The sequence below is a fragment of the Doryrhamphus excisus genome, chromosome 6, assembly GCF_030265055.1.
Source record: "Doryrhamphus excisus isolate RoL2022-K1 chromosome 6, RoL_Dexc_1.0, whole genome shotgun sequence".
In the NCBI taxonomy this organism is placed as follows: Eukaryota; Metazoa; Chordata; class Actinopteri; order Syngnathiformes; family Syngnathidae; genus Doryrhamphus; species Doryrhamphus excisus.
The window spans coordinates 2,426,291-2,452,338 of record NC_080471.1 but is presented as its reverse complement, the minus strand read 5'-3'; the positions used below and the strand labels follow the sequence as shown (position 1 = coordinate 2,452,338).

General features: G+C 40.7%; 1 protein-coding gene across 2 annotated transcripts; it reads right to left on the bottom strand.

The window, feature by feature from the left end:
- Positions 1-712: 712 nt before the first annotated feature.
- On the bottom strand, positions 713-26,048 carry LOC131131340 (zinc finger protein aebp2-like). 2 transcript variants are annotated; one of them, XM_058075982.1, is made up of 9 exons: positions 25,126-26,048; positions 22,450-22,660; positions 22,131-22,238; positions 17,827-18,013; positions 17,451-17,575; positions 11,946-12,013; positions 4,449-4,562; positions 3,559-3,588; positions 713-1,501 (listed from the first exon to the last, which is right to left on the bottom strand). In XM_058075982.1, the coding sequence occupies exons 1-9, from the start codon at positions 25,596-25,598 to the stop codon at positions 1,495-1,497; spliced, it is 1,323 nt and encodes a 440-aa protein (XP_057931965.1). In that variant the 5' UTR covers positions 25,599-26,048; the 3' UTR covers positions 713-1,494. The 2 variants fall into 2 exon arrangements, with proteins under 2 accessions (XP_057931965.1, XP_057931967.1); XM_058075984.1 differs by lacking the exons at positions 713-1,501; positions 3,559-3,588; positions 4,449-4,562 and adding an exon at positions 9,618-9,688 and having other exon boundaries at positions 11,928-12,013.

Below are 26,048 nucleotides of genomic sequence, written 5' to 3'. Positions count from 1 at the left end.
TTTTCGTTAGATCAAATATTCACAACAATCGTCTCTAAAAAAAAAAAAAAAGAGTTCCGTCTGAGTTTAGCAGCTTTAATAGCGGAATTCTTCAGGCATTAATTCCTCATTAGTTCCTCATTAGTTCCTCAGTAACTACTGTAGTTTTGGCTACCTTATTGGAAAGTGAGACAAAAAAGGGAGAATTTCCTCTGGAAAAGAACCAAGTTGCATGGTGGGTATTCACGGACGGAACCTACGTAGATTACAAAGAATCATTTGACCCGGGTAAATAAGTTCCTGGTAATAAAAGCTCCTGGAAATGTTAGCGGGCTTATGAAGGCTGGACGCTCGTTTCCCATCAGCGTCGTTATTGCTTCCGTAACATGTGGACATCCTTCTATACACGGGTTCAAAACGGCATATTGTATTTTTAAATCGGGGGGGGGGGGGGGGGACTTTGTGACTTTTTCGCGGGCCGCATTGATTTAACAAAATTGACGGGGGAGCCAGTCACACCTGGTATTATTGTATTTGTAAAAATGTAATGCAATCTGCTATTATTAGTTATTATTTTATATTTAAATATTTTTTAAATATTATATATATATATATATATATATATATATATATATATATATATATATATATATATATATATATATATATATATATATATATATATATATATATATATATTCATGTATTTATTTTTATTTGTATGTTATTTATATTTTATATTTATTTTAAATAAATATATTTTATATTTATTTATTTATATTTTTATTTTTTTATTATTTTTATTTGTAAGTTAAATAAATATTTTATATTTTTTTTTTTATTTTTTTTATTTTTTTATTATTATTAATTATTATTATTATTATGTGCTTGTGTCCTTTTTTTCAGGAGCACTTTGTAAACAACAGACCACGTCAAATAACAAAATTGATAAAACCATCAAAAGGTTGGCTCAAGCCATGATACTACTTTGGAAAGAACACTTTGGAAACACTTGGCGGCCCGGATGTGGCCCCCAGGGCATAGCTTGCCCACCCCTGGTTTAAATAGTAATACTGTATGGACTGGTTTCACACACACACACACACACACACACACACACAAAAGTGTCCCGTAGCTTATCACAGTAATTTTATTGAAAATGCTCACATCCATCCACAATACCTTTGTTGTTATAAAAAATAAGTTACAAATTTGCATATATGATTGACACAAAACAGTACAAAGTATCGTTTAGACAAGGTCGCACCAAAGTGTTTTTTTCAGTAGAAAGTATCAGGAGATTTTTCTCTTTTGTTTTGTGGTAAAAAAAAAAATCCAAGTTCAAGTTTTTTTGATGAAGAGAAAATAAAAAGTGTTCACGTTGTTTCCTGTGTGAAATATTCCCATAAAGTTGGTATCGTCACCACTTTGCTTGTCAGCAGAGACAATGACGAGTGTCCCATCCCAGTGAGAAAAAATTATAATAAAAAAAAAAAAAAGTCCAGAGACGAGTCCTTACAAGCTGAGTGTGAGAGAGAACGCAAGAGATGCTTTTAGTGACGTCAAAGTGAAAACCGTTACGGACATTAGATCACTTTCTAGGAAATTATGGACTCAAACATGCGTTTCAAAGGCACTCATTAGCCAACTGTTGAAGTCATTGTGTATATAAAGTATATATATATTGTTATTTATTTTGCCGTGTATACCTTTTGGGGCAAAGAACTTTCTTGACATGGTTTTGTGGCGCGACAAGGAAATCATTTTACACGCTCTCTCAGACGCGAGCGTGCAAAATGATACAGTAGATCCCCGCTTTTCTGGTCAACATTTGCTCTAGAGCCCTCATCAAAAGGTATACCTCAGAAATATACAAACATGTGCCAATATGAATGTAAAATGAAAAAGAGAAAACCACTTAATTGGAGGATAAGCAGCATACGAAATGGGGGGGGGGGTGGCAATGTTGCCTCTGTCCACCAGATGGAGCCAAATGACCCCGAGTGAAGAGGGAGGCTGATGTCATTGCAGCGCCCCAATGAATGTGTTGCCTTATGGGGAAAAACATACAAATATCGGGTGTCTCGCCACAACAGTGGTGTGTTCAAGGACCGCCAAAGAAAGTGTGAAATCTCAACGCTAAAGACATAAACATTTGTTATGTATTGTTTATATCATGGTAAATTATTACGACTTGGGGTGAGTGGGTGGCGTGGCAATGTTGCCTCTGTCCACCAGATGGAGCCAAATGACCCCGAGTGAAGAGGGAGGCTGATGTCATTGCAGCGCCCCAATGAATGTGTTGCCTTATGGGGAAAAACATACAAATATCGGGTGTCTCGCCACAACAGTGGTGTGTTCAAGGACCGCCAAAGAAAGTGTGAAATCTCAACGCTAAAGACATAAACATTTGTTATGTATTGTTTATATCATGGTAAATTATTACGACTTGGGGTGAGTGGGTGGCGTGGCAATGTTGCCTCTGTCCACCAGATGGAGCCAAATGACCCCGAGTGAAGAGGGAGGCTGATGTCATTGCAGCGCCCCAATGAATGTGTTGCCTTATGGGGAAAAACATACAAATATCGGGTGTCTCGCCACAACAGTGGTGTGTTCAAGGACCGCCAAAGAAAGTGTGAAATCTCAACGCTAAAGACATAAACATTTGTTATGTATTGTTTATATCATGGTAAATTATTACGACTTGGGGTGAGTGGGTGGCGTGGCAATGTTGCCTCTGTCCACCAGATGGAGCCAAATGACCCCGAGTGAAGAGGGAGGCTGATGTCATTGCAGCGCCCCAATGAATGTGTTGCCTTATGGGGAAAAACATACAAATATCGGGTGTCTCGCCACAACAATGGTGTGTTCAAGGACCGCCAAAGAAAGTGTGAAATCTCAACGCTAAAGACATAAACATTTGTTATGTATTGTTTATATCATGGTAAATTATTACGACTTGGGGTGAGTGGGTGGTCTGGCAATGTTGCCTCTGTCCACCAGATGGAGCCAAATGACCCCGAGTGAAGAGGGAGGCTGATGTCATTGCAGCGCCCCAATGAATGTGTTGCCTTATGGGGAAAAACATACAAATATCGGGTGTCTCGCCACAACAATGGTGTGTTCAAGGACCGCCAAAGAAAGTGTGAAATCTCAACGCTAAAGACATAAACATTTGTTATGTATTGTTTATATCATGGTAAATTATTACGACTTGGGGTGAGTTTTCTGTGTAAAAAGGCATATTTTTCAGATTTTAAAAAGCAACAAAAAGAACATTGATAAATACAAAAAAGGTATAGATACCCCCCCACCCCTCCCAACTCCCAAAACTGGGACATTTGTGAGGTGGCAAATGCTGAACTGCGAGGATCTACTGTAACAGGAATAATTATGTAAGAGTTCATGTCATCAACTTCATGAGTTTTCCATGATAAACATTTTTTTTATGTACCAGTTTGTGAATGTGGTGATTGTAATGGTTTCATATATTACCTTACCTATGCCTTACCTGACCCTTCCGTATGCCTAAAAAACTTCTAACTAATGATAAAGTATCACAGAGTGGATGCAGCTTACCTCTGCTTCTTTCTCTCCCGTGGAAGTGCTCTGGAATGACAATTGTTTTGAAGAAGTTTAACATAGGATCGTACAGTAAATAATATAAATAAATGTGTGTTGTCGTCAATAATCCACTAATTTGACCCAAAATATTATGGAGGACCAAAACTGCCAAAATAATAAATAAATAAATAAATAAATAAATAAATAAATAAATAAAAGTGAAAATAAAAACAAAAATTAAAAAATTAAATACACAAAAATAAATATAAATGGAAATAAAAACAAAAATAAAAAAATATATACATAATTTTACAACTTTTACAACAATGCCATTGAAGAAGTTAAAGGTGACTTCAAATTTATTTCAGCCAAAAGGCGCTAAATCCGAAAAAAAAAAATTATTTAAAAAAATATATAAAATACATGGTGTGTGCAGGATTTTTATAGCATGCATTTTTATGACCTATATTGATAGCTCTTTCATTTGCAATATAGACTTGATGACCAAATAGATTGATATGTGCGTAGTTAAAAATCATTGATTTTCTCGAAATCAGTCAAAATGGATTTAGCGCCTTTTGGTTGCAAGCTCTTCATTTAGTGGAAGGCTGTTATCTTGAAGACACAGGCTGCGCATTTACACACGATATCATATTTTGACATATCTATATATATAATTGTCATCCTCAATTGAACAAAGTAAAAATAATTCATGAAAGCAAGTCAGCCTTTTGATGAGTGGCGATGCCGTCGCTGCCACACGAGCCTTAGCGCCCTCTGGTGTTCCAAACTGCACACGCGGCCCAAACCCTGCACGCTAACTCCCTGACTCCAAAATACGTCCAGGCTTCTTATCACATGGGAAACACGTGTTTATCCTCTTTCTATAATGTATAACGTCTCACCTGTATATGTATGGGTCCAGCAGCGGGGCGGTGTCCCGCGGCAACTGAGATAAGTGAACCAACTTCGTCTTCAGCTGAGATCGCTCTGTTTCACTCACCCACTCGTCAGGCAGACTGTAAAAAAAAAAAACACATCCAGAGAACATGTGGTCACGGGAATGAGCCGCATTGAGGAGGTCAAGAAAAGGAGGGATGATAACTGGGCCAACATGAGTTCGAGATGGCAGGGCTCTGCATTAAATACAAAAATGACTTCACCCATGGGGAATCCTTAAGGTGAGAACTACATGCTGATAATTCATCAGATAATAGTACTGATGCGTATTGTTGTATTTGGAGGAATATCTGAAACGTATTTTTAACATGGCATGCCATACTACCTTACACATGGTAGTCGTAGTACGCGGTGATATAATTGTTTTGAAGAAGTTTAACATAGGATCGTACAGTAAATAATATAAATAAATGTGTGTTGTCGTCAATAATCCACTAATTTGACCCAAAATATTATGGAGGACCAAAACTGCCAAAATAATAAATAAATAAATAAATATATAAAATATAAAAGCAAAAATAAATACAAAAATAAAAAACAAGATTCAAAAATTAAAAATAAATACAAAAATAAACAGCCACAGCAAGAGGAAGTCACCACACCACTCTCAATGGCGGTAAATATGGCTGCAATCTCCAGCTCGGACACAGACTTCCTGGTGGACCCCGCCATTATTGTCCCGGTAAATGTATACTTTTCTCCCTGTATACTTCCTCTTGCTGTGGCCGTTTGCAGGCATACCTAGTCGATTTTCGCACTCACATGTCGATCAACCAATAGGCGAACAGTTCAACCCAAGACACACTTAGGACCGCCCCCTCATTTGAATAGTTTTTCCTTCTGCATTTCAAGATGACATTGTCTGCAGCATGAAATAAATACATATGAGAGCAGAGTGCTTTTATTTATTTATTGATATGTAATTCTATTTATATATTTATTTTTGTATTTATTTCTACATTTATTTTTGTATTTATTTTTAAATCTTGTTTTTTATTTTTGTATTTATTTATGTATATATTTTTTTATTTTTGTTTTTATTTCCATTTATATTAATTTTTTTGTATTTAATTTTTTGTTATTTTTTTCATTTTTGTTTTTATTTCCACTTTTATTTATTTATTTATTTATTATTTTGGCAGTTTTGGTCCTCCATAGTTGGCAGGGACGCCATGATAGATGTTTTCCTAGTCAAACCATCGCCGATTGGTTGATCGGCAACAAGAACGGGTGAAACGCGGACTAAATCTAAACGATTCTGATTGGTCCATTTCAAGATTTGCAAGGATTGGTTTGCAAATGACCACCGGAATTCCGTGTTTTACCAACAAGAACCGCTTTTAAAAAAACTCAACAAAGTGTACTTGCCCGACGGGAATATCACTGATTGGATTTACTTGCCCCAATTTTGTTTTAACTTGCCCCGGGCCATCGGTACATCGTTATTGTGGAGCCCTGGATGGACAAAGAGACCCTTTGCTAGCAAGGCCAAATGACTGCAGACTTTGCATACACCGGAGAGAACAAAACCTCTGTGTCGTTCTACTTACAGTATGTGCATGCATTTAGCCGCGCTATCTAAATGATGCATTATGGGAGCAATTCCACATATGAGCCAAGTGTCATCTTCAAGACTGAGATACAGGGCGGTGTCAAACACGCACACACACACACACACACATATATATATATATATATATGATGTGCTGCAGTGCTCGGCTGCACCTTACTGTACCCACGTCAGCATGATCCCCTTAAAAGGAGGGAGGGTGCGAGCACTCGCGTGGCAAGTCAGGTTGCAGAAGATGGAAACAAAGAGCTTAGCGAGTCGACCGTGCCTCACCCCCCCCCCCCCCCCCCCCCTCGTCTCCACCCCCAGCATTCCCCTCGTCACTATGTGCGTCATCGCTGGAGCCCCCTGAGACAGACAGACAGACGCACACACACACACATTGGCTGACACCCTGCCAAATGGCTTATTCACATGCTTAATCAGTGCGTTTGCTGAGATGGCGTGAAGGTAGTTCACATGCAGTGCATTCGAGCCGCTGCAGGAAAAAAAATTGTAAAAAAAAAAAAAAAATGTATTAAGGCTTTGACCAAGGTCAGGAAAAGGACAGGAGACGTAAAGCACATATAAAATATGACCAATTATTTTATGGCTTCTTCATTTCTACAAGCCAGTCAAGCAACATCAAAGCATAAAAAAAATATCTGCATTTACTATGACGCAAAGAAAGTAGATATCAATAACCCAATCTATGACCATGCATCATAATCTGACTCAAACCTAAGAAACTCCATCTGGTGTCTTTTTTCGCACTTTGTTATGGATGTGGAAGGAAAAGGCCGCTATAAAACGTGTGCAATACGGAAAAAAAATTACAATATTACAAAATGAAATTCCTCCTCAACATTCAACATTCCATCATGACTGTAAGTCGGTTTTAATATTTGCGATTGTAATAAAAAACTACCTGAATCAATGTTGAAATATCCTAGTCAAGCGTTGAAGGAGGATCCAAACTAGCAACCATCAAGTGGTTGAGCCACGCTGCCACACTGAATGAGCTGAATGTTTTTTTTTTATGTCGTCCATCCGTTTTCTATGCCTTTAAATGCCTCATTAGGAAGGGTATGCTGGAGCCTATCCCAGCTGACTTGGGGGAAGAGGCGGGGTACGCCCTGGACTGGTTGCCAGACAAACAACCATTCATACCTATGGAACAATTTAGTCGGCAATTAAGCTAAAATAGGATAGAATTCACGGGAAGATGCCCAAGCGGAGACTCCAACCCAGGACTTCCCCATCTCCCGATGGTGTGACCAACACGCTAACCACTCATCCACCGTGCAGCATGTGCTGCAATGTCATTTTTTTTTAGGGGAGACATGATGACAAAGAGCATTAATGTTGGGTTTAGTATCCTTGTGCAAAGTATACTTCACAATGTTTACTGCCAAGTTTTAAACATGCAGTACACAGTGTTTTGAATGATTTTGTTCAATTCTGGAGTCGCCCTAAAAGTGCCACTTTAACCAACACAATCACTCCATCCTGTACACACTTGACACTAAACCAAATCAAGACAAAAGGGATGTCATTTCTTTTCCAGGGGAGAATCTCATTTGTCTTTATTGGCGAGGCAGAAACGCATATTGTGAGTGAGGTCTCTTGGTGGGGGGGGGTGGGGTCTGCCATAGGGAAGCCCGTACTTCCAATCCGGACTGATGGCTGCCGCCAAGGCTCGTTGACAGGAGCAATAAGTTCAACACAAAGCCGCAGTGTAAATGAAATCGCAAGCACATTAAAAAGGCTTTATTTGGAACTGGGCAGAATCCAAATGTCATTTGAAAAGACATCTCACTGCAAAGCGGAGAGAAGCAGGTCAGAGTCGAGTGCGGAACGGCATTTCGCACCAAACAATCATCTATGAAAAATATTTATGGTATTAAAAAGTATAAGCCGCTACCTTATTCTTCAACTTTGAACCCTGCGGTTTATAGAGTGGTGCAGCTCATTTATGGCTACGTCCCAACACGGTGGATCATTTTTTTTGGCAGAAGCTTCACGAGCTATCGGTGCACTGTCACCCTCCTGCTGGACGTCATTATATATATATATATATAACAACATAACAGTCTGACTCACAGTGTCATCGTCGCACAGCAACTTAACGCTCAATACGTATACCTCAGAAGCATACAAACATGTACCAATACGAGTCTTAAATTATGTTTTTCCCATCCTGCTGCAATGAAGTCAGCCTCTCTTTGGGTCTTCTGGCTCGCTCTGATGGACAACCACCATTTTTTTTTTCAGATTCTTGTCTTCCAATGAAATGCACCATGGGAAAACTTACAATTTTGTCCCTCCACTCCACCCTATTTTAAACTTGTTTTGGTACATGTTTGTATATACGATATTTCTGATGTATGCCTGTTGAGTGTTAAGGTGATGTATGATGAGTTTTTTTGTTTGCACATGTTCTGTTATATGTTATGTAATGTTCACGATGAAAGCTTCTACAATGTCATTTCATGTGTTGTTCGGTGTGTAGGGTATGTGTGGGGGTGGGGTGCAATGTTTTACAGTGCTCAGTAGGATGTCAGCGCTCACAGTGGTTGATAGCCTTCAGTTACTCGTTAATCCAAACACAGTTAATGAGTGCCAGTCACAATGTGAAAGGCTAACAACATGGCCGCTCACATTAGCTTGCTAAAAATGGCTTCGGTGGCTCTTGAGTCTGGCCTCGGCAGTGAAGGTCGTGACACTTGGTCGCCTATTATATCGGCCATTCTTCTACCCACAGCTTACTACTACTACTACATCATCCCCTACGGATGCGTGTACCTTTCCGGTATTTCTTCCCTTCCAGTCATTGTGATCTTTCTGCTTGCTTCTACATTTTTCTCCGGTTCACATCCTTCTGCTCCATGGCAAAAGCTTTCATGGGAGCGCAGTATAAAAGCAGCAACCCAAACTGAGCATCGCAGTAGTCTGTGAAGCTTACTTGCAAGGACATGATCCCCGTTCGGAAGTGGCCCAATCGGCCCAATCGGTCAATGAGCTGGCACCAAGGTTCCCCTCCATTGAGCTGTGGATGCTGTGTGAAACTAAGCTGGGAACACCAATGTTCATGACCTGCTAGGAATTTTAAGAGTACGGTCTTACCATTCCAAATCAAACAGTACATTTGCAGCCATACTTATACTTATACGTATTACCATGGGTATTTGGCAAAGATTCTAATACTTCCAGTTCCACAAAATGTAGTGGTGTATGGAGGACCAAAACTGCCAAAATAATAAATAAATAAAAGTGGAAATAAAAACAAAAATCAAAAAATTAAATACTAAAAAATTAATATAAATAGAAATAAAAACAAAAATAAAATATATACATAAATAAATAGATAAAAGCAAAAATACAAAAATAAAAAACAAGATTAAAAAATTAAAAATAAATAGAAAAATAAATGTAGAAATAAATACAAAAATAAATATATAAATAGAATTACATATCAATAAATAAATAAAAGCACTCTGCTCTCATATGTATTTATTTCATGCTGCAGACAATGTCAGCTTGAAATGCAGAAGGAAAAACTATTCAAATGAGGGGGCGGTCCTAAGTGTGTCTTAGGTTGAACTGTTCGCCTATTGGTTGATCGACATGTGAGTGCGAAAATCGACTAGGTATGCCTGCAAACGGCCACAGCAAGAGGAAGTATACAGGGAGAAAAGTATACATTTACCGGGACAATAATGGCGGGGTCCACCAGGAAGTCGGTGTCCGAGCTGGAGATTGCAGCCATATTTACCGCCATTGAGAGTGGTGTGGTGACTTCCTCTTGCTGTGGCTGTTTGCAGGCATACCTAGTCGATTTTCGCACTCACGTGTCGATCAACCAATAGGCGAACAGTTCAACCCAAGACACACTTAGGACCGCCCCCTCATTTGAATAGTTTTTCCTTCTGCATTTCAAGCTGACATTGTCATTTTTGTATTTATTTCTACATTTATTTTTGTATTTATTTTAATTTTTGAATCTTGTTTTTTATTTTTGTATTTATTTTTGCTTTTATATTTTATATATTTATTTATTTATTATTTTGGCAGTTTTGGTCCTCCATAGTGGTGTGTTCCATTGCCATCGAATATGGCAAAGGATGCTTTTATTTTGAAGGAGTGAAGTTTTAAGGTTACGACGAGCTGGGTGCGAGAATAAATGTGCCTCTCGTCCTTATTTCACTCGGAACTTGCGCGACATCAGCAGGCATGGTAAAATGCTTGTTTACCGGCACAAAATAAAAAAAAAAACAGCAGGGTGGAAAAAACACTCATACGGCCTCAGTCACACACACACACACACACACACACACACACACACACACACACACAACCCTAGCAATAGCATGCTCTGCCAAACTAGCTAGCTTCCATTCACACTCCAAAATAGAGAGAAAAGGGAGTTTCAAAGGCTTTTTGCCAACTTCCCCCCCTTTATTACAGCCCGCTGTAGCCACGTTTAGTTCGGGAAGGGGGGGGGCGTTTGTGATGTCCGCCGTGAAAATGCTTCCCCACGCAAACGTTCCTTCTCATCACAATGACAGCGTTACATTCACATGATGTACATTTCCTCTAGATTCTGCGTTTCACAGTAGAAACTGTTTTTATTGGCCGATTCCGTGATTCCGCTAACCCGGGAATCATAGGGCCCTAGACGGGGTTGAGTTCCGTACTCGCACGCAAGCTCTCTTTTTAATAGTTCCTACATGCACAATGCATTTCTAGGCGCATATGCGAGTGGAAAGCCGGCACTGTCCAGCCGTGAAAGCTCGATTTTTTACCGTCCACCTTTCACGTCTTACAGAGCGCCATATCGGTTTCTTCTTCTTCTCGTATCTCCATCCTCGCCATCCGGTTTCTGTCTTATTTCCCTGTAACTCTCACACATTTCTCCGTGCTCCCGCTCCACACCCACCACTCGTTACTCTCCTTCGTTTCTGTCTGTATTTAGAGTGGAAACGTTTAGCGCCAGGAATGCACAAATTCCATTGGCAGAGCACAAACTGGTCATTTCCTGATGCGAAAGCTGCGCCAGACAAGATAAAATTGCCCCAGCAAAATCGTGGTCTTCATCCCAATATTGTTATTATCAGCGTATTGTAACGCTGTCACTGTAAATATTACGATATATATCAGGGGTCGGGAACCTTTTTGGCTAAGAGAGCCATGAAGGCCAGATATTTTAAAATGTGTATCTGTGAGAGCCATATACATTTTTTTTAAACATTGAATGCAATAAAATGTGTGCATGTTTATGTAAGACCAACAGTTTTAGATATAATGGGCTCTAATTACGTAGACCAGGCACACTACCCCACGCCAAGGGGGTGTGGCCAGCACACTTTCGTGAGCAGCGCAGTGTCTAATAATAAATCTAATACTTGCTGCCATTAATGCAACTTCTGCTGCTGCATGGTTTTGAACCGTATTCAGTACACGTATTTCCATCTTTTGGCCATCTTCGTCAGAAGGCTTGGTTCTGCAGCTTTAGCTAGGTGACTATTTGACTAAAAGAGGAAAGTTTACATTTACATGTTGACATCTCAATGACCGAGGTAGACTACCGCATTACCCAGTAATAATCGAGTTTTGGTGTTTGACCTGGAAAATATCATCAGGAAAGATAGATATGGTCGGCCGTATTGCAGCAGAATATAGATGGACGAATTAAAATGCATAAGAAAGTTGTTGATTTTGAATATTATTTTTAACAGTCATTTCTGTGATGGTTTACTTTAAAATGTTAGCAAAAATACATTTTTATTGTGGTAAGAAACGCTTGAGAGCCAGATACAGTCATCAAAAGAGCCCTACCTGGCTCCCGAGCCATAGGTTCCCTACCTCTGATATATATTATTAGAGTACTCACATGTCTTCAGGCGTCCAGCGTAAAAGGACTTTCACCTTTCCCGATTCTTCTGTCCTCTTGGCGAGCACCTACACAGATACAAACGGACACAAAAAACCATCAACACTTTACAGGTCATTTGCTACGGCAAAGGTATCGTTTTGGTTTGGCTAATAATCGGTCATCTGCATCATCAATAACAAACGTGAACGAGACACTTTAGAGTTGATGGGACATTTCAAAGCAAACTGTGATCCAAAATGACGCCTGCAGAAGTCCCACTGGTTCATTGAGACCCATCTTCAAAGGCATGCCCCCCTCATGGTCCTCACATGAATAACGAGGCTTCATATGCAAACATCTCACCGAGTGATACGCGGCCTGATCATTAACGCTAATAAGCAATGTGAGAGCGCTTAATAATGCACGCACAAGCAATGTAGCCTGGTCCGTGTCGCGCTGCAAGGCATTTGAAGAAATTCTATTCAATGACTGAATTATGAATTATCATTTTTTTTCCATGTGAATTTGAATGCCAATTAAAACATTAAAGCTCTAATTGAAATGAATGAAAATAAGCCAGCGCAACAGATGGGGGTCACATAGTCGTCAGGATTCCTGGCCTCCATTGCTTCCTGGTTCTTGTGGAGAAATACGAACATGTAGACGGGGTGATACATGAATATATCATATCATATGATACAGAATATCACAAAAGGGAGACATTTTTATAATAGTATGTCTTCCCAAGGAACAATACTTCATCCACAGACTCGAACAAATAGCCACAAACACCAACGAAGAAGCAGCCGGTGAGCACCAAGTTTCGTTTCTGTAGTATTGCCCCTTCAGGAGATACCCTAAGATGGTTGCTGACATGTGAGATACTGGTACTGTAACTAAGAAATCACATTTACATGCGTATTCACAGCCTTTGCCGTGAAGCTCAAAATTGAGCTCAGGTGCATCTTTTTTTCCACTGATCATCCTTGAGATCTTTCTACAGCTTAATTGGAGTCCACCTGCAGTAAATTCAGTTGATTGGACATGATTTGGAAAGGCACACACCTGTCTATATAAGGTCCCACAGTTGACTGTGCATGTCAGAGCACAAACACCAAGCATGAAGTCAAAAGAACTGTCTGTAGACCTGCGAGACAGGATTGTCTTGAGGCACAAATCTGGGGAAGGATACAGAAAAATGTCTGCTGCTTTGAAGGTCCCAATGAGCACAGTGGCCTCCATTATTCGTAAATGGAAGACGTTTGGAACCACCAGGACTCTTCCTAGAGCTGGCCGGCCTTCTAAACTGAGCGATCGGGGAAGAAGGGCCTTAGTCAGGGAGGTGACCAAGGCCCCGATGGTCACTCTGTCAGAGCTCCAGCGTTCCTCTGTGGAGAGAGGGAGAGCCTTCCAGAAGGACAACCATCTCTGCAGCAATCCACCAATCAGGCCTGTATGGTAGAGTGGCCAGACGAAAGCCACTCCTTAGTAAAAGGAACATGGCAGCCCGTCTGGAATTTGCCAAAAAGCACCCGAATGACTCTCGGACCATGAGAAAGAAAATTCTCTGGTCTGATGAGACAAAGATTGAACTCTTTGGTGTGAATGCCAGGCGCCATGTTTGGAGGAAACCAGGCACTGCTCATCACCAGGCCAATACCATCCCTACAGTGAAGCATGGTGGTGGCAGCATCATGCTGTGGGGATGTTCTTCAGCAGCAGGAACTGGCAGACTAGTCAGGATAGAAGGAAAAATGAATGCAGCAATATATAGAGATATCCTGGATGAAAACCTGCTCCAGAGCGCTCTTGACCTCAGGCTGGGGCGAAGGTTCATTTTTCAGCAGGACAACGACCCGAAGCACACAGCCAAGATCTCAAAAGATTGGCTTCAGAACCACTCCGTGAATGTCCTGGAGTGGCCCAGCCAGAGTCCAGACTTGAATCCGATGGAACATCTCTGGAGAGATGTGAAAATGGCTGTGCACAGACGTCTCCCATCCAACCTGATGGAGTTTGAGACTTATTGCAAAGAAGAATGGGCAAAACTGCCTAAAGATAGGTGTGCTAAACTTGTGGGATCATATTCAAAAAGACTTGAGGCTGGAATTGCTGCCAAAGGTGGATCAACAAAGTATTAAGCAAAGGCTGTGAATACTTATGGAAATGTTTTTTGTTTTCTATTTTTAATAAATTCAAAACATGTCAAAAAAAACCTTTTTTCACATTGTCATAATGGAGTATTTTGTGTAGAATTTTGAGGTAAGAGATGAATTTAATACAGTTTGGAATGAGGCTGTAACATGACAAAATGTAGAAAAAGTGAAGCGCTGTGAATACTTTCCGAATGCACTGTACATCACTGGAATCATAAGATGCATGATCATACATGTCATCCAGACTTCTTTGCATAACATCATTCCATCCATCCTGCTGTCTCAGTTTACAGTAAAACTAGCACGGAATTCACACAAATATTGTCGGTAGGAAGAGCGAGAGCTGGGAAAAATAACCTGGAGTATCAAAAATAGCCACAGATATATAACCCTCACGCGTCAATGGGCTCTTTCATGTTGGGAAAAAGTCTATTTTTGGGACGCTGAATGAGCTCACAACAGTTCTTACGCACTCGCATATCTGAAATTATTTTTGTTACTCCAGAGACCGGCCGGGGCAGGGATGGAAAACTGCTTGGAGGAGAACATGGAGGACAAACAACGCAAAAGGCGTGATTTTGAACTTGTCACTTTTCACCCCCGGAATGATTTTCTTGACTTTTCCCAAACATCTGGACAGAGAGTATTTCAGCTGCAGTGTTAAGGTTTACATTATTGGGGGTGGGGCATTTAACATAGTCTACCTTGTCGGGGACAGGAAGTGATGCTGCGGGTTCAGAGTTGAGTTTTAGCTTGTCCCGTGTAATTATGATTATGATTACTCTTATTATGATTGGTGACGTGACCGCCCCAGAGAAGGAGGAAAAGGGAGGCGGGGAGGTAGCGAAAGGGGGGGGGCCGCGCTGTGAAAAGAACACCAGAGTGGCTCCAAAGCAGGCATGAAAAGTGCAGAAGCGAAGCCAGGGGAGGGCAGGCCTGTTCTAACTGGGTGCCTGTCTTGTGTCAGGGGGGGGGTGAAGCGCGGAATGACGCAGATTGGCGCAATAACAAAAAATATCCCATCATAAACATGGCCGACTCGCTCCAGCGTGTCAGCGGGGGCTCACTGGCCAAACTCCACCGAAACCCCCCCCCCCGCGGCTCTGCTCCGTCCCTGGCCTGGAGGAGTCCACTGGGGCCCGTGGTGCTCCTTCTCACCCACAAGTCTCTAGGGCGAGGAAGGAGAACATATACTCATCTAGATCTTCCGATTCCATGACCCGGACGTTCACCTCAACCCCGTTTCCCTGTCCTTTTTCTAAAAGCGTCCATCTTTGTATTTGTTACTCTCCCACCGCTGGCTGGCGGTTGGTCTTCTTCCGTTCAAGCTTGTGACCGAAAGTCTCCATCGCCTCTCATGCCGTGTTGTGTGTTTACTTGCACATACGGATTAGCACCGCAGTCCGCTACCAATACATCCGAGCCGCCGTGAATGGATTTGTGCATCGTAACTCCAAATTCCCATATGCCACGCATACGTCATGTATTTACTCAAGTATTGGCTGCGGCAGTGGACCTCCAGAAGCGTGCAGCTCATGGCGGCCATAGCGCGAAGACAACTCTCCCGTTATTTGATAACAATTAGCCTTCCCGGTGCAAAACGTAAAACAGGGTGTCCAAAATGTACGGCCCGGGGGCCAATTACTGACCATAGCTTGTTGTTTTTATGGGCTTGTGTCAGGCTAAAGAAATAAAACCAAATTGAAAATGGAAGTGGAACGGTCACACTAATTTGCACATGCATCACGGCCAACGATACGAATTCAATGACCTCATCTAAAATTCCTAATTCCATTGATCAGTCAGTATTTTAAATCACAACTACACTATACATTACGTCACACTTTCATATCTGCCGATGGTGCACAATGCAGTAAAACCATTGTTATGTGTACTTGTACATACAACCATACAACAAAACAAAAAATAAACAAAAAAAAATGCAGCTTTTCCGCTTCATATCTCCAGCTCCATTAGATGCGATGCTACATTACAAGATCAAAAGCACCTCAAGGAGATGGTTGCCACTTTTCCCTTGGAGGGTAAACATGGATTTTACATCTCATGAACACGCTAATTGTTTCTGCAAGGTTAGCCAGCAGTGGCATGCAACAGCAACATAGCACAATTAAAATGTATAATGAGATCAATTAACTGATTGAGGGGGAAAATAAACAATATGCTAAATAGCATTCATTCAAGGCGACGATTCAGCCTCAATTCGTCATGGAATTGCGGTCACTGGAATGTGACTACATGCTGCACTGACCGGGTCGTTGTAGTATTGAAGAGGGCGCAAGGTCACCGGGAAAGGTCGTGTGAAGGTCGGTGACCCCTGGTCTAGTGGAACAACAAGGAATAGCGCAGATGTTCATTCATTCATTCATTTTCTAACGCTTATCTTCACGAGGGTCATGGGGGTGCTGGAGCCTATCCCAGCTGTCTTCTACACCCCGGACTGGTGGCCAGCCAATCACAGGGCACATATAGACAAACAACCATTCACACTCACATTCATACCTATGGACAATTTGGAGTGGCTAATTAACCTAGCATGTTTTTGGGGGAAAGCGGAGTACCCGGAGAAAACCCACGCATGCACGGGGAGAACATGCAAACTCCACACAGAGATGGCCGAGGGTGGGATTGAACCCTGGTCTCCTAGCTGTGAGGTCTGCGCGCTCACCACTCGACCGCCGTGCAGACCCGGCACAAATATAAGCATCAAAATGTTACAGTTATACAGTAAAACTTGCCTATTTCACGGGTGTCAAACTCAAGGCCTGGGGGCCAGATGCGGCTTGAGAAGAATGTGTGTCAATGCAATTTTGACCCCAAAGAACATTTCTAAAACTAAGCCTTCAATAAAAATATATTGGACACTCCTGGCCCATTTGGAGATCACTTATAAATGAAATTGTGATGAAAACTGTATTTCCTATGCTTATATTTACAAGACTAATGAATAATCCATTGCACACTGCGCTAAGAATGGTAGGGGTAGCATACACATATACTATACTATACGCACAATACAATTGTCTTTCTTGTGAGGTTTGATTCAGAGAACAAAACCACCAAGCCTTCAGGCAAAAAAAAAAAAAGGTTCACTTAAAGTGCAGAGTTTAAAAATAAAAACAGCAGCCTGAATGAATGTTTCCAAAAGTGAAACTCTAACACCCCCTGGTGGCCAAAAATAAAAGGAGTGAATAGATGGAAACGCAGCATATTAAAGTCCTTTCCTTTTCGCTCCCAAATGTTCAAAGGTAGATATTTATAAAGTGTGGCTTCATCCTTCCTGTTTTAGCTAATCGGTTTGGAGTTTTTAACAAGATGAGGAAACGCCGACTGAAGGCGAGAGACTCACCGTGCTGTTAAAGACCACGCTGTGGCCGTTGCCCAAGCTTTCGATTTGAGTAGCGAGGTTGAAACAGATGGCTCGGTGACGGATGGCGTCCATGGTTTGGGCATCAAAGAAGTCATGGGGCCTCGCTGGTGGGGTGGACAGACAGTGGGGGTCAAGCATCGAACCAAAACGAGCATCGTTCTCGGTCGGTTGGTGACATGATGATGATGACGGCTGCTCAAAATGTTGCCGGACACGGGTAAATTGTTTCTATGGTTTAACGTTGATCTCCCATGTTTCTACTCGTTTGGCTGGGTCATGTGATCTGAACATGGTGGACCAGGACTCGATGATGAGTGACGCCATGTTTGTGTAGTGCGTATTTTGGTTTACGTACGTAGGGAGCACCTGCTTTTGTTTTTGAGTTTCCTCCTCTTGTTGAGGCCCGCCTTGGAGGGGGACTCCTCCTTGAGTTTGGCCTGGCTGGCCATTTTAGAAGAGCTCTGTTGGCTGAAGTGACTGGGAACGTGGCGAGCCAGCCCTCCTTGGGAAGCGAAACTTGCGTTGCAGCCACCAACCACACACTGCGGCACAGAGCAAGACAAGGTTGTGGGTATTTACTGCAGCCTGGCAGACAAAACACAGGTAAACACGTGCCGCCTTGTGCTTCAAAACGTCAGTCGTGATGATGAATGAATGATGTTTAGGGGGCGTGGCTGAAGCACGTATGGACTCAAATGGATGCAACCCCCAATTTTAATCCCCCCCCATTTATTGCGGTTACTTATTCCAGACGCAACCTTCTTCAATGAACTTCCATGAAGTTGTATTACTTACTTATGTATCACTTAATAATAATAATACTTTCATAATAAAAGCATAGTAAACCATTTTATGACCTTCTAAATACATTTTAACACTATTAGAGCCACCTAGAAAGGGAATAGCACCCCTATAGTCAAAGTTAGACTCGTATTATTTCTTACTTGTTTATAAATTGAGTACTTTCATAATAAAAAGCATAGTAAACCTGTTTACAACCTTCTAAATACATTTTAACACTATTAGAGTCACCTAGAAAGGGAATAGCACCCCTATAGTCAAAGTTAGACTCATATTATTTCTTACTTGTTTATAAATTGAGTACTTTCATAATAAAAAGCATAGTAAACCTGTTTACAACCTTCTAAATACATTTTAACACTATTAGAGTCACCTAGAAAGGGAATAACAGCCCTATAGTCAAAGTTTTACTCATAAATAAATGGAATTCTTTCATAATTAAGAGCATAGAAAACCTGTTTACAACCGTCGAAATACATTTTAACACTATTAGAGCCACCTAGAAAGGGAATAGCACCCCTATAGTCAAAGTTAGACTCATATTATTTCTTACTTGTTTATAAATTGAGTACTTTCATAATAAAAAGCATAGTAAACCTGTTTACAACCATCTAAATACATTTTAACACTATTAGAGTCACCTAGAAAGGGAATAGCACCCCTATAGTCAAAGTTAGACTCATATTATTTCTTACTTGTTTATAAATTGAGTACTTTCATAATAAAAAGCATAGTAAACCTGTTTACAACCGTCTAAATACATTTTAACACTATTAGAGTCACCTAGAAAGGGAATAGCACCCCTATAGTCAAAGTTTTACTCATAAATAAATGGAATTCTTTCATAATTAAGAGCATAGAAAACCTGTTTACAACCGTCTAAATACATTTTAACACTATTAGAGCCACCTAGAAAGGGAATAGCACCCCTATAGTCAAAGTTAGACTCATATTATTTCTTACTTGTTTATAAATTGAGTACTTTCATAATAAAAGCATAGTAAACCTGTTTACAACCGTCTAAATACATTTTAACACTATTAGAGTCACCTAGAAAGGGAATAGCACCCCTATAGTCAAAGTTTTACTCATAAATAAATGGAATTCTTTCATAATTAAGAGCATAGAAAACCTGTTTACAACCGTCTAAATACATTTTAACACTATTAGAGCCACCTAGAAAGGGAATAGCACCCCTATAGTCAAAGTTAGACTCGTATTATTTCTTACTTGTTTATAAATTGAGTACTTTCATAATAAAAGCACAGTAAACCTGTTTACAACCTTCTAAATACATTTTAACACTATTAGAGTCACCTAGAAAGGGAATAGCACCCCTATAGTCAAAGTTTTACTCATAAATAAATGGAATTCTTTCATAATTAAGAGCATAGAAAACCTGTTTACAACCGTCTAAATACATTTTAACACTATTAGAGTCACCTAGAAAGGGAATAACAGCCCTATAGTCAAAGTTTTACTCATAAATAAATGGAATTCTTTCATAATTAAGAGCATAGAAAACCTGTTTACGACCTTCTAAATACATTTTAACACCATTAGAGCCACCTAGAAAGGGAATAGCACCCCTATAGTCAAAGTTAGACTCGTATTATTTCTTACTTGTTTATAAATTGAGTACTTTCATAATAAAAAGCCTAGTAAACCTGTTTACAACCGTCTAAATACATTTTAACACTTAGAGTCACCTAGAAAGGGAATAACAGCCCTATAGTCAAAGTTTTACTCATAAATAAATGGAATTGTTTCATAATTAAGAGCATAGTAAACCTGTTTACAACCGTCTAAATACATTTTAACACTATTTGAGCCACCTAGAAAGGGAATAGCACCCCTATAGTCAAAGTTAGACTCGTATAATTTTTATTACTTTTTCATGAATGGAATACCTTCATAATTCGAGCATAGAAAACCTGTTTGCGACCTCCTAAATACATGTGTTTTTTACGTTTTCCAGTCTTTAATGATCAGCAGTAGAAGATAGCTAAGTTTCAGGAAAATATCAGTTCCCGACTAAAACGGAGAAAACCAGCTTTTTGTGGAAAAAGATCCATTTCAAGCATAACTTTGACTTGGACGCAAATATCTTGTTATAATTATCTAAACAATAAAAATAAAAACAACACATAAAAGGGTTATTTTACATGTAAATAACAAATATTACAGTATGAAGTATTTAGAGTGTACTACTAGCAGTAGTAGTAGTAGTAGGCTAGTATTAGTATTATTACTGGCTTGCTTATTAGCATGCTTTTGCCCTATTATATAAAATGTGTCAGATTTATTTTGTAAAAAAACAAACAAAAAAATCAATAAAAAATATCAAATTATTTAGGGGGTTTTAAGAACATTTAGGGGGTCTGAAGCCCCCCTAAGATAGTCCCAATGACGCCACTGGAAAACAGGTTTACCACCTTCTAAATCAGCAATTTTAGACATAAATAGTCGGCTCATGATTGTTTGTCGCTGTAAATGTGTTCAAGCAGGGGAGCCGAGTGGCGGGCGGACAGGAAGTGACGTTGACGGTTCAGGGTTGAGTTTTAGCTTTGCGCGGGTTAAAGGTGCAACAACCGCCTGCGTTGGGGATTATTGTGCCTGTTGTGAGATCATTCAGTAAATATGTAAATAACAAATATTACAGTATGAAGTATTTAGAGTGTACTACTAGCAGTAGTAGGCTAGTATTAGCCTACTTATTGGCTTGCCCTGTGCTTTTGCCCTATTATATAAAATGTGTCAAAAAATTAAAACAACACATAAAAGGGTTGTTTGACATGTAAATAACAAATATTACAGTATGAAGTATTTAGAGTGTACTACTAGCAGTAGTAGTAGTAGGCTAGTATTAGCCTACTTATTGGCTTGCCCTATGCTTTTGCCCTATTATATAAAATGTGTCAAAAAATTAAAACAACACGTAAAAGGGTTGTTTGACATGTAAATAATAAATATTACAGTATGAAGTATTTAGAGTGTACTACTAGCAGTAGTAGGCTAGTATTAGCCTACTTATTGGCTTGCCCTATGCTTTTGCCCTATTATATAAATATAATGTGTCAAAAAATTAAAACACATAAAAGGGTTGTTTGACATGTAAATAACAAATATTACAGTATGAAGTATTTAGAGTGTACTACTAGCAGTAGTAGTAGTAGGCTAGTATTAGCCTACTTATTGGCTTGCCCTGTGCTTTTGCCCTATTATATAAATATAATGTGTCAAAAAATTAAAACAACACATAAAAGGGTTGTTTGACATGGAAATAATAAATATTACAGTATGAAGTATTTAGAGTGTACTACTAGCAGTAGTAGTAGTAGGCTAGTGTTAGCCTACTTATTGGCTTGCCCTATGCTTTTGCCCTATTATATAAAACGTGTCAAAAAATTAAAACAACACGTAAAAGGGTTGTTTGACATGGAAATAATAAATATTACAGTATGAAGTATTTAGAGTGTTTACATTTGGAACTAAACTGTGTGTGTGCGCATGTGTTTTTGTTCCCACTTTTGTTCCACTTCCTGCTTGTGTGTTTCTACCTGCCAATGATCCACGCATGCCATCTTTTAGCCAACTCACTTGCGCCCCCTTGTGGCCATGACATCCATTACTGGGCAGTTGCATGTCTCTGACTAAAAATGATAAAATAGGTAAAAATACGCTTTAGGGATGGGGTGTTTGTGTTTATAAAAAGCTATGGCTAGGTGATTGGTATTGAATGAGAACATTAAAATATTCTTGAAACACATGGAAAGAGTGGAGCCGGTAAGTCGGAACCGAGGCGCGGAGAAGAAGGAGCGTACGGGAGCGGAATAATGTTGAGTGTTGAAGGATCACCTTAAAGGGTTTATCCCCACTGTGGGTCAGCATGTGTCTCTGGAGCCAACTCTGACTGGTTGAGGGAGTATTGTAGACCTTGCAACCTTTCCAAAGACACACAAACACCTGAAAGACGGAGACAAGGGTTGGCGGACATCTTGTTGGATGGCGGATTCATTCAAATCAAATCAAATCAAAAGTGAAAGTTCATGATGACTGGCTGAAACATCTCCATTCGTGTAGCGGATTCCCAACATGATTCCCTGTGGGTTAAAATGACTTTGACAGAACACACGGGTGGTTTGAAGTTGCACGTGCAATGTTGAAATCTACTGACCTCGCCTCGTTGTCCATCCACGTGGACGCCCCGGATATGCTCGGCGAGATCAGGACTGGAGTTGAAGTACTGCAGACAAAGGTCCCAGCAACAAGAGTAAGCCACCGTCTTAGCAGCAGAGGAACCGGCGCTGCTCTGACCGTTCATCATGGCCGGGGTGGAGCGGCCGCTGGACACCGTGCTCTCCATCTCCATCAGGGTGCTGCTGATGCTGCCGAGGGAGCCAGAGATGCGGGGGAAAACCGAGGATCAGGCGTCAGTTTACTGCTATTTTAAATAAGTCTAAAATGTCTCACAATAGTGGATTTATCCCTCATTTATCATGCTTCCCGAACCGTGATAAGTGAATTTCCTCAAAGAACGATTCCTCCTTAAAATAGTTATTATAGTTGGAGCACAGAAAACATCAGGGGGGTCACTAGGTTCTGAGGACAAGGGGGGGCTTAGCCCCCTGGAGATGCACAGGATACGAATGAATGTAGTAGACAAAAAAATACAAAAATAAAAAAAAATACAAAAAACAAATAAGAACCTATTATTACTATCATTCTTCTTCTTCTGATTACTACTACTACTACTAGTAATAGTAGTAGGCTAGTATTAGCCTGCTTATTGGCTTGCATATTAGCATGTTTTTGCCGTATTGTATAAAATGTGTCAGATATTTTTTTGTAAAAAAAAACAAAAAAAAAAACAATAATTGTTTTTACGTTTTCCATTCTTTAATGATCAGCAGTGGAACATAGCTAAGTTTCAGGAAAATATCAGTTCCTGACTAAAACTGAGAAAACCAGCTTTTTGTGGAAAAAGATCCATTTCAAGCAGAACTTTCACTTGGACGCAAATATCTTGTTATAATTATCTAAACAATAAAAATAAAAACAACACATAAAAGGGTTGTTTGACATGTAAATAACAAATATTACAGTATGAAGTATTTAGAGTGTACTACTAGCAGTAGTAGTAGTAGTAGGCTAGTATTAGTATTATTACTGACTTGCTTATTAGCATGCTTTTGCCCTATTATATAAAATGTGTCAGATTTTTTTTGTAAAAAAACAAACAAAAAAATCAATAAAAAATATCAAATTATTTAGGGGGTTTTAAGAACATTTAGGGGGTCTGAAGCCCCCCTAAGATAGTCCCAATGACGCCACTGGAAAACAAGTTTACCACCTTCTAAATCAGCAATTTTAGACATAAATAGTCGGCTCATGATTGTTTGTTGCTGTAAATGTGTTCAAGCAGGGGAGCCGAGTGGCGGGCGGACAGGAAGTGACGTTGACGGTTCAGGGTTGAGTTTTAGCTTTGCGCGGGTTAAAGGTGCAACAACCGCCTGCGTTGGGGATTATTGTGCCTGTTGTGAGATCATTCAGTAAAAGCTGTTTGTTGGGGTGAATGAACCTTCGCCCCAGCCTGAGGTCAAGAGCGCTCTGGAGCAGGTTTTCATCCAGGATATCTCTATATATTGCTGCATTCATTTTTCCTTCTATCCTGACTAGTCTGCCAGTTCCTGCTGCTGAAGAACATCCCCACAGCATGATGCTGCCACCACCATGCTTCACTGTAGGGATGGTATTGGCCTGGTGATGAGCAGTGCCTGGTTTCCTCCAAACATGGCGCCTGGCATTCACACCAAAGAGTTCAATCTTTGTCTCATCAGACCAGAGAATTTGGTTTCTCATGGTCTGAGAGTCATTCGGGTGCTTTTTGGCAAATTCCAGACGGGCTGCCATGTTCCTTTTACTAAGGAGTGGCTTTCGTCTGGCCACTCTACCATACAGGCCTGATTGGTGGATTGCTGCAGAGATGGTTGTCCTTCTGGAAGGCTCTCCTCTCTCCACAGAGGAACGCTGGAGCTCTGACAGAGTGACCATCGGGGCCTTGGTCACCTCCCTGACTAAGGCCCTTCTTCCCCGATCGCTCAGTTTAGAAGGCCGGCCAGCTCTAGGAAGAGTCCTGGTGGTTCCAAACGTCTTCCATTTATGAATAATGGAGGCCACGGTGCTCATTTGGGACCTTCAAAGCAGCAGAATTTTTTCTGTATCCTTCCCCAGATGTGTGCCTCAAGACAATCCTGTCTCGCAGGTCTACAGACAGTTCTTTAGACTTCATGCTTGGTGTTTGTGCTCTGACATGCACAGTCAACTGTGGGACCTTATATAGACAGGTGTGTGCCTTTCCAAATCATGTCCAATCAACTGAATTTACTGCAGGTGGACTCCAATTAAGCTGTAGAAAGATCTCAAGGATGATCAGTGGAAAAAAAGATGCACCAGAGCTCAATTTTGAGCTTCACGGCAAAGGCTGGGAATATGCATGTAAATGTGATTTCTTAGTTTTCTATTTTTAATAAATTCAAAAAAAGTCAAAAAAATACTTTTTCACATTGTCATAATGGAGTATTTTGTGTAGAATTTTGTGGTAAGAGATTAATTTAATACAATTTGGAATGAGGCTGTAACATGACAAAATGTGGAAAAAGTGATGCACTGTAGAATACTACACAGTCTCTGAATGAATGCCTTGTATTTGGATGCTACTATGACACAATACAAACACACTTAAGGGTTCCATTGACGGTGTCGGTAAATAAACTGCATACATTTGTTTCCAGTTAGAGTGGGCGTATTTGAGCGGACGATTTGCGGACACCCCCGGTTCCAAACTTCTTACCTGTCTTCGGAGTCCATACGGCTGAGCGGTTCGCCGTCCGACGAGGAGATCTCCAGGCTGGGTCGCCTCTTCTCCCCCAGCTCCCCATCGCCGCTGTTCACTTTGTCGTCTTCGCAACTCGCTTTGCTCTTGTCGCAGTTCATACCCGAATATCGGCTCTCCTCGCCGGGCTCTTCTTTAGCTCCTTTCGGCTTGTCAGTGTTATCTTCCCCGGAGTTCTGCTGCGGGTCTGACGGAGGCATCTCAGTATCCTGGGCAGCGGGTGTCACCTCCAGAGCCGGCGCCTTGCTAGCGGCCTGCTCCGCCGCCTCACCGGCCTCCGCCATTTTCGGCTCCGCTGAGACGTCCGTTTCCTCCGTTTCCGCGTGTATTCGGCCGTCGAGCTCGGTGTCGTTCTCGACCGAAGCACCGCTCGCGACACCCACCGAAGGGCTGGCCTCGGTGGCGGGTGCCGCCATTTCAGTGGCAGACATACCGCGCCGACACTTTCGCTATGCAAATTAGACAGTCAAGGGCGTCAGTGAAAGGGGCGGAGTGTCACACAAGATGCCCTGTGATTGGACAGCGGCGGCACTGGGCGGAACGTTGACTTGCCATTTAAACGCACCACGTGTTACTGTCACTTCCCACTATTTCATGACACTTCCTGTTGAATATACACAATATACATATATCACTTTACCTCACACTTTGTTGCCTTTTGTTCTCTACAAGCCTTTATAGTTATTATGTGATGTTTTTCTCTTATGTTTGGGCCTTTAACGGTATGAATTTAAAAATTTATGTCATCCCAAATAGATTATAACTGGAAAAGTTTGATAAGAAATTTAAAAACTGCCATAAATACTATTGCAGCGAATGCGTATTAAAATGATAATTAAATCATTGAAATTTTTCTGGGTACCGGGTTAGTATTGTACGTA

Bases quoted from the DNA above. Each gene is read 5' to 3' on its own strand.
- LOC131131340 (XM_058075982.1), bottom strand. From the start codon at position 25,598: ATGTCTGCCACTGAAATGGCGGCACCCGCCACCGAGGCCAGCCCTTCG. The intron at 22,239-22,449 runs GTCAGTAGATTT...TCCGTCTTTCAG, and splicing joins TGGATGGACAACGAGGCGAG to GTGTTTGTGTGTCTTTGGAA. The intron at 4,563-11,945 runs GTGAGTACTCTA...TTTTTTTTACAG, and splicing joins CGCTGGACGCCTGAAGACAT to TCTGCCTGACGAGTGGGTGA.